The sequence below is a fragment of the Aegilops tauschii genome, chromosome 3 (genome assembly GCF_002575655.3).
Source record: "Aegilops tauschii subsp. strangulata cultivar AL8/78 chromosome 3, Aet v6.0, whole genome shotgun sequence".
Taxonomy (NCBI): Eukaryota; Viridiplantae; Streptophyta; class Magnoliopsida; order Poales; family Poaceae; genus Aegilops; species Aegilops tauschii.
In genome coordinates, this window is record NC_053037.3 from 337,043,091 (window position 1) to 337,052,341 (window position 9,251).

Consider the following 9,251-nt stretch of genomic DNA (forward strand, 5'->3'; position numbering starts at 1 on the left):
AAAAAAAGTTTCGTGAACTAAAGAGAATAAAAGGAGAAAAGGAAGTATGTTGACACATTAGATCGGAGGTGGCCTAGTGGTTACAGCCGTACGCTCTGACTCGAGAGGTCTTGATTTTGAAACCGGCGGGCGCCACTTAGAGCAAGTATAATAAGATACAGTCAGCAGGCTGTAAGGATTAAAATATTGTATGTTTACTGAGTTGGATGAGAGAGAAGAGGAAAGAGAAGGGAAGTTGGCTACAGATTAAGAGCCGGCTGCAGCACGTGCTCCAAGAAACAATGTGAGATTGTAAGGTGGGCCATGTAGTAATGAAGTAGTAGTACTTTGTAAATTGCCGCTATACATGTTGGCTATTAGGTTGGCTATAAATGATGTGGCAACTTCATATAGCCGCCGATTGTTGGCTGTACTATTAACCATGCTCTGTTAGGAGCTCCCCGTCGAGTGCCCGTCATGGTTGACCCTTGATAACTGCTACGTCTCGACCCAACAAGCTTTTTGTGACTGTCGACAAGAATGCATCAATAAACCAAGACGCATCAGCAATTTTATGTCCGACCCTATCCATGGCGCTATTGAACTTTGTGCTCAGCTGAGGCCCACTGTGGACATCTCCGTGACTGCGGATGCTGATTTTGTGCGACCAGAACTCCGGCAGTCTTTCTAAAGTCTGTTCTGCAGGATCTTTCGGTGGGTGTATTTTTTAAACTGCTATATCAGTGTATGCGTTCGAACTATAATGCACTTGCTATCTCAGAACCTGAAGGAGCAACAAGTTGAATGAAGGACTGCCGCGGTTTTGTTGTCGGACAACTAGTTCGCAAGAATAAAACTGGGAGTTTAGTTTGAATGTATGTAGTATATGTTTTGTCATTTTATTATACCCTGTGAGGCTGCTGACCTTTCGTACTGGTTATTTGCTTCCTTTGCCTGATGATGATAAGTAAAGGCTCACTCGGCTTCTGAAGATCGCTCTGAGCATGTTATTTCTGTGGTCAGAGTTGACCATGTTGGTGTTGATTTGCTTCCGAATCCTGTCTGTCCAGGCAGAACGTATTTCTGTTTTGACAAATATTTCCGCGGTAATTTTCGAGTTATAACACTGTTTGACAAGATGATTTCCGTTCTCTTTTGTCTTGTTGGTCTCGAAGATGCTGTCAGTCTTCAGTGAAACCGACGAGTACGGGAATCCTACGTGGCGCCTCATTCTGAAAGCATGGATTGTTACGGAGAGCTCGGATCCCATACAAAGATGAAGGAAGGGATTTGACGTCACCAGCAAACGCAGAATTCTCAGTCGCACTTTCCAAATTCCCGCAAAATGCTGACAGCGACTCGATTCTCACGGTGCAAAACTGACCAATGGAGCAGCAATACCACACCCGCGCGTTGCCGGCTCTCCGGACTCCACAAAGCAAACGTTTCAAGTCGCAACACACAGAAGTAGACAACGCGATCCCTCCCTTCGCCATGATCGTCACGCCGAACCTCCCCGCGCCGAAGCTAAACTCCTAAAGCCCAACGATGAATTCGAGGACACACCGTCCGTGACATGACTCGTTTGGTCATGCCTCCTGCTTCTTCTCCACGCCTTATAAACCCCCCACGGCCGGATGCAATGCAACCTCAGACACAAGCACACACGACACGAGCACCTAATTAACGAAGCTTGCTAGCAGCTAGCCATGGCCGAGAGGGAGGGAGCGGTGGTGAAGAAGGGGCACGAGGAGGGCCTGAAGCTGGCGGCGTCGCTGCTGGAGGAGTTCGGGCTGCCCCTGGGCCTGCTGCCGCTCGCGGACGTGATCGAGGTCGGCTTCGTGCGGGCCACCGGCTACATGTGGATCGCGCAGCAGAAGAAGGTGGAGCACCGCTTCAAGATGGTGAGCAAGCAGGTGAGCTACGACGTGGAGATCACCGGCTACGTCAAGACCAAGTGCATCAAGAAGCTCAAGGGCGTCAAGGCCAAGGAGCTCATGCTGTGGCCGCCCGTCAACGAGATCACCGTCGACGACCCGCCCACCGGCAAGATCGTCTTCAGGAGCCTCGCCGGCGTCACCAAGACCTTCCCCGTCGAGGCCTTCGCCGCCGGCCAGTAGGCGCGCCCGGGCCGCAGCATTTCCGTATTTATACCGCGGCTTTGGCTTCGTTGAAGACTAGTACTACTACCTGGCGCCGGGGTACCGGCTACTGAAGCGGCTGCATTCGTTTAATTTCGCGAGTTTGTTGTTCTCAAGGCTACGATCAAGCCTTGTACTATCGTATCGTTACAAGTGTGTCGGTGTCCGCGTTGTACTTTCAACCGTGCTTATAAACGGGTTTGGTGGATTCTACTTCTCATTGTGTTTGCGCTGGCCGGGACGAGGATTTCCTTCTGCAAGATGTCGATCGGCACAGTTTCCAACAAAAAATGCTGCGACAGCACGCCGGTAGAGCTTGCTTCGACGTCGCTTCTTAGGGCATGTCAGTGGTTGATAATATAGTGTTACCATAAGCACGTCGTGTAGACAACAAAACATGTTGTAAGGTTATTTTTTTAGTCTTACTAGCACATACGCCCGTGTGTTGCAACGGGAGAAAAAAATTATGTACATTTTCTTTCATCCGAGGAGATTTAAAGCTATGAAGTATCTGAATATTGTAGGAAACATGAACCTTTTTCAAATCCTGAACATGTTTTTGAAAATTATGTACGCTTTGAGAAAATCACGAAGAAAATTTTAAATAGGAACATATTTTAAAATTCACAAACATTTTTTGGAAGCACCAATCTTTTTAATAAAAACATGGACATTATATGATTTTGTGAACATTTTTATGAAACAGGAACATGTGTTGAAAATTCATAACATTTTTCAAAAATATTTATCTTTTATACGCAAACATTATTTTGAATTGTGAAAATTTTACTAAACCAAATTTCGAGCTTTTTTCAAAATGCCATTTTCTTTTCAGAAATATTAAAAAAATTGTAAAAAATGGGAAAGTTTTTTCAAGACCCGAATATTCTTCAAAATAGCAACAAAATTCTGGAATTCCGAACATTTTACAAAATTTGATTTGTTTTTAGTTCTGAGCTTTTTTCTGAATTTTGAATTTTAGAAATAAATTTTATAAGAAATTAAACTTGCAAGGGAAAAAAGAGGTAGAGGAAGGAGAATGAAAATAGAAGTAAAACATCGAAAGAAATAAAAATAGGCCATCCATTATTGGTTGCCCTGTGTGAAGCTCCGTCTATTTGTCGTCCTGTGCGGAAGATAGAATTCTCCCAGCTTTTTTTGAGAGAAAAAATAAATTCCCCCAGCTGCGTGGGTAGAAAAATAAATGGGCTGGCTTCGCTGGGTCACAGCACGCGGCCCACGTACTAAATTCTGAAAAAGCTTTTTTCTCTAGCAGACAAAAGCATAAGAATTTAGTACCACCTCGGATAGAAAAAAAAATCTTTTCGGCGGTGAATGGCTGAAAAAATTGACACCTTATTTTATTAGTAGGTATAGATATAGATATAGATTTAACTAGATATAAAATACATAGTAGGACATACAGTTGATGAGACATCATCTTTTAATTAAGAGAAGACATGTTTCACGGCCACTAATGGATTGATAAAAGAATATTACTTTGAGGCAATCAGTCGCATTTTTCGTGTCAGTCATGACATGCATCTAGAGACCCCCTGCGGATGCACAGCGCACGCGCTCAAGTGGGTGTGGGAGTGCGCCGTGTGGCGGCTTGAGAGGGCTCCACGCGTGAGCCCTCCTTTTTTTTATTCTGGGTATTCTTCCTTGGTTCGAGAGCACTCGTGTGCTGCACCAACTGTGTTGCCAGCGCCGAAGCCGGGGCTGCCTGGGCCGCCTCCATCTGTTGTCGGCGGCGACGCCTTGCCTCCGCAGCCGACTCCGAGCGGATGGAGCTCAGGATGACGTGCTGCTCTGGCCACACGCCCACGTCCTCCTCCATCGTCGGCACCTCCTCCTCCCCCACATCCAGCTTCGGCGCCTCCTCCGCCGGCTCCTGCTCCTCCTCCTCTTCCTCCTCCGCCGGCTCCTGCTCCTCCTTCTCTTCCTCCTCCGCCGGCGCCTCCTCCTCCGCCTCCTCTTCCTCCTCCTTTGGTTCCAGAGGTAGCCCCGCTTCCCTACGGATCCGGAGCTGCTCAAGGAGGAAGAAACGGTGCTGGATCGTGTAGTAGCAGTGGCATGGGGGCATGACTAACGGGCTCGAGTGATGGAGGAGGGAGGAAAGAGGCAGATGTGCTAAGGCTGGGGGCGCCGGCCAGATAAGATAGCCGGGCAAGGCACTACGTGGCTTGCCGGAGCTGCGCCACGCGGCGACGGATGCGGCGTTCGTCGAACCGCCGGGTTTCCGGGCGTTTCCGTGTGCGGCCCCTTCGTCAGGCCGATGTGGCGGGCGTGCCTGGGCGCCCCCATATCCGCCCCATATTTGGGCGGGATATGGGGGTGCCGGTCAGTACGGGCGTTTGAGGGTCGTTTGAGAGGCCTGTCTGGGTCAAAAAGTCGTGACCCGGCAGTGACCGGGTGGCCTGCCCGGGCGTTTGAGACGGGTTTGAGCGGTCTGGTTGTAGATGCTCTTAGGAGCACAAATTCATGTAGCTGGAAGTATGCATGTTGGTACTAGTTGGGAGCACAAATTCATGTAGCTGAAAGTATGCATATTGGTACTAGTTGGGAGCACAAATTCATGTAGCTGAAAGTATGCATATTGGTACTAGTTGGGAGCACAAGTTATTACTAGATTGGAGCACGAGTTTATGTTGGAAGCACATGTTAGTAGTGGTCCAAACCTATCATTATGATAACAAATTTTGAAGATCTCAACACAAGGAACGAAATGTTTCATAATTTAGATCATGATTCAAGAGATACTTTGTTTATAAAAAGTGGAGTAAAAAAGCACAAACAAACTCATCCATCCTTCCCTCTGTGGACTAGGACTCTCAAATTGCAACAAGTGATGGACATATATGCGTCACTTGTCATCATCAGAGGAACTGAGGGTAACCTTTGCAAGGGGTACGTATTAATTAGTGATTTCACAAGAGCGCTCCCATTCCGCGCGCACGACATTGAGTGGAGTGGAGGGAGCAACTAGTTAACGGGTGCCCCTTATGAGGGTCACTTTTCATGTCTGGGAAGCTGAAAGTGCAACTATCCCTGGGTGGTTTTGGTAATTCCTAACAACATATAGCTCATTGAACTAATGCTCCTTCAAGATAATCATTTCAGAAAGTTTAATGATTGGCATGGCATGGACTAGGAATATGGACCCCTCAAAATGCTAAGGACACACATTGGCTCAAGCTTAAGACTTTTTCATTAAAGGCAATCAATGATGATCTTCGCACGAAAAGTTCTTCTTACATTGCCAAGCGTTTACTCTTGTCTACTTACATGCCACAAGTAAAATCTAGCAACAAGAGTAAGAAAGATTCTTCTTCTAGTAGTAACAATAATGTTAAATCCAATATTGTTGCTTCTAGTAGTTCTCTTGATTTCACTAACAAGTCTCTTAGCCAAGTTACACTTGAGCAAGAAAATAGCTTATCGAAGGGGGTTATAGAGAAAGGTGTTTACAAGAGCCTTGCCGGAAGTAAGCAATTTGAGGAAATTGTACGCAAGCAAGGAAGGCACCGGAAGAATCATGGTGTTGGTTTTGAATGAAAGTTCAATGCCAATGGAGTTGAGTGGGAAGAAGATCAATACCCCAAGACGAAGTTTGTTCCTCAACAAGAGAAGTATGATCCTACTTCTTTCAAGGGGACACAAGCTCAAGATGATCTTCCACCACAAGACCACAAGCAAAAAGGCAAGGACAAGCTTCAAGAAGAGATTGATGCAGTTGAAGAAGCTCCCAAGGCCTTGGTCAAGTGGGTTCCCAAGACTACATCAAGTTCTACTCCATCAAGTACGACTACAACTCCAAGGATTCCCATCAAGTTGATGTGGATCCCAAAGAAGAAGAACTAGAGAGTTCTTGAGGGTGACTCCGCCAACATACTTCACTCATATCATCTTGGCAAGGACAAGTGCAAACAACTTCCACATCTTGCACTAGTTCAAGGAGTCACAAACCCTCTTGTTGGTAAGACAAGGGACAAGGTAACCCAATGCTTTCATGGACACCATCTTGTGTGAACTTCACTCTATGTATATGGATATCCTTGTTTGTTCCTTGTGGGCCTAACCCATGTAGTTGAAAGTGCAACTCACTTCAATGGATTGCTCCGAATGATCTACATCAACATTGAGCATCCACATCTTCAACATCTACATGAAGTCATCATCGACAAAACCCAAGGTTAGTTCATCCCTCTTAGGGGAGATATCACATCTAGGGGGAGCTTTACTCAAAATATTGAGCTAAAGCAACTCTAATGGTGTGAACACAACAATGCTTTATGTAAAACTGGTAACCCCACTTGTGCTTAAACGATGAGTATGACCTATGATCAAATGTTCTCATTTGACTCCTAAGTCAATATACTCATATATAGATGACCTAGTCATCGCCAATTGCATGATAGATGCTAGAGTGTTTGTGCATGCTTTCTCACATATTTCATTTGCCATTTTATTGTGTGAGCATGTTGGTTGCATATTTTACTCATTCGAGGACATCCATTTGTTGCTTTGATTGTTTGGCTTTTTTTTCCTTTTGCCAAATGGATGGACAAGAATGCCTAAGAACTTCCTCTAGCTATCTATGCTTTTCTCGTCTCAAACTCTATTCATGCTACATCACAAAGTTTGATCAAGTGAGATTCAAACACTCTGTGTGAGGAGCACTCGGAGTCCCCAATTCGTCATAGACTTAAACTTCCAAAACCTCTCTGTGCATTTCGGTCTGATCGATTCATCCTTTTCGGTCTGACCGAGTTCACTGTGTTGATCTAGGTTTTCAATCTCGGTGCAACCGATTAGAACTTTTCGGTCACACCGAGTTGCAGTAACCGCTTGCAATTCTGCATCTCGGTGCCACCGAGTTGTTCCACTCGGTCACACCGACAGGGTCAGGATATATATACCGACGGGTCAAATTTTGGAAATTTCTCCAAAACCTCTCAGCCCGCGCGTGTCCTGCTCTGCCGCCTCGGGTCTCCGGATCGTCCTCTCGTCGCCAGCGACCTCCCGTTGCTGGTCTCCGTCGCCGTTAACGGAATTCAACCCCGCCGTTGCCGCCGTAGCGAGCTCATCACCAAACTAGGGTATGAGTTCGAATCTTTGTGTTGTTCCTTTACTCCGATTCTTAGCACAAAGCAAATGACATGTTCTTTACCACGTATGAGATCATCCTGTCCAACAAAAACATCCTTTAGATTAGATTCGATTCGAAAATTTAGGGTTAGGTTTACGCAAAACTCATCTCGGACCGACCGAGTTGTGGAAATCGGTCTCGCCGATTTGGCTTAGGCCATTGCACTTGTAGTTTTCTGTCTGAACAAAACTTGCGAATCGGTGTAACCGAGTTCAACTCTCAGTGAAACCCTAGCAATCTCGGAGTCACCGAACTGTGTCTCGGTCTGACCGATTTCACTAGTTTAGACTCCAAAAGTTGCTGTGGTGTCACCGAGTTTAACAAATCGGTAGCTCCTAAATGCTTTCTGTGGAAAACTAAAACTAAGTTTTTGACTCATTTGTTTTGCAAAAACTCTGCACTTTGTGAACATGAGTGAGGGCACTAGTCCCTCTACATGCTCCGAAATGCTCATCCACTCTATCTCATCCATAACTATTCACGGGGTCTGCTGTCAGTTTGCTTTGCCAGAATATCTGATCAGAGTGATAGCCAGAACAAGTCAGAAGAGCAGGTGAACATGAGTGAGGGCACTAGTCCCTCTAGCAGCTATGATGAGGGTAGCAGGAGCACCCCAAGCAACCTGCCCAAAGCAGCTACAAGGACAAGGAGGAAGAGAAACTCTGACTCGGAAGATGAGGATTATGTTGCTGCTGAGGAAGAGGTCAGCTCCAAGAAGAAGGTGCTGAAAAAGGAATATGCTGATGCTGCTGCAACAAAGCCAGACTGCACAAGAAGGCACCTTCCAAGAGAGTTCCAATGTCTAAGGCCAGAGCCTCCACTCTTGAAACTTCCAAATCAACTGGAGGAGAGGCTGCTAGTGAGGGCAAGAAGAAGAAGGAAAGGAAGAGAGGAAGATGGTGCAAGAAAGTGGATCCCATGGTAGAATTTGAGAAGCACTCATCTGATGATGAAGAAGAAGAAGAAGATGTTGCACCAGCATCAAAGTCTCAAAAGCTGATGGGAGATGCCATCAAGTCTGGGGCTGCCCCTTCTAAGCCCAAGACAGCTCCCAAAGCTTCTGCTCCAGCTCCAAAGACTGCACCCAAGATGTCATGGAATTGTCACGGCAGATGTCCTAGTAGAAGGACTTAGTTGTGGAGCCATTGCGACGAGGTTAGCTTAAAGGGGTTAAAACGGGACAAAGGACATGAGGAGTTATACTGGTTTGGCCCCTTGCGGTGAAGGTAAAAGCCTAATCCAGTTTGAGGTGGTATTGCTAGGGTTTCGATTACCAGGGAGCGAATACGCTTGGTCTGGCCTTCGACTTGTTGTTTCTTGCCCTAAGCCGCTGCCGGGTCGTCCCCATATATACATGGGTTGACGCCCCGTGGCTTACAGAGTCCCGGCCGACTCATACAAACGTGTCAGGCCCGGTGACTTATCTTACATGCCTTACAATACAAGTTACATATACATGGCGGTTTACACTTACGGGCCTTAAGCCGCCTTCGGGTTTGGGCCATTTAACAAGCCTACTTCATGAACCGCCATCTTCAACATACTCATGGGCTTTGTTTAGATAAACCGCCATTGGGATAACCTGGCCCCTCCTGGGCGGGTCATATCCAATAGTCATATCCCCAACATTTGGCCCCAGGTTGATTTGAACTTGTTCATGTCAATCTTCAATACTTAGAAAAAATCCTTCTTCATCTTCCTGTGTTATATAGTAACCCGCCATGACGTCATCTCCTGAGATTGCGGCAACCCGTCATGACGTCACCTGTTATTAATATTACATACGGCCCAAATCTTAATAAATCTTTTCCTTTTAATGAACCTCGGAAAATCAAGGCGCTCGCGTCGTCACATATCCATTTTCTTGTCTCCTCGATTCCCACACATGCCACTTATCCTTCCAGCCTTATAAATAGGGCCATGGGTCCTCTTTTCACTCTCTCGCTTTTGCATTCTCGCCTTCCTCTTCCTCCTCGCAA

General features: G+C 46.3%; 1 protein-coding gene across 1 annotated transcript; it reads left to right on the plus strand.

Annotated features, from left to right (window-relative positions):
- Window positions 1–1,688: 1,688 nt before the first annotated feature.
- Window positions 1,689–2,099, plus strand: LOC109782160 (uncharacterized). Its single transcript, XM_020340753.1, has one exon. It carries the CDS (start codon window positions 1,689–1,691, stop codon window positions 2,097–2,099), a length of 411 nt encoding a protein of 136 aa, XP_020196342.1.
- Window positions 2,100–9,251: the final 7,152 nt, after the last annotated feature.

Excerpts from the sequence above, each read along its gene's own strand:
- LOC109782160 (XM_020340753.1), top strand. The coding sequence starts at position 1,689 with ATGGCCGAGAGGGAGGGAGCGGTGGTGAAGAAGGGGCACGAGGAGGGC.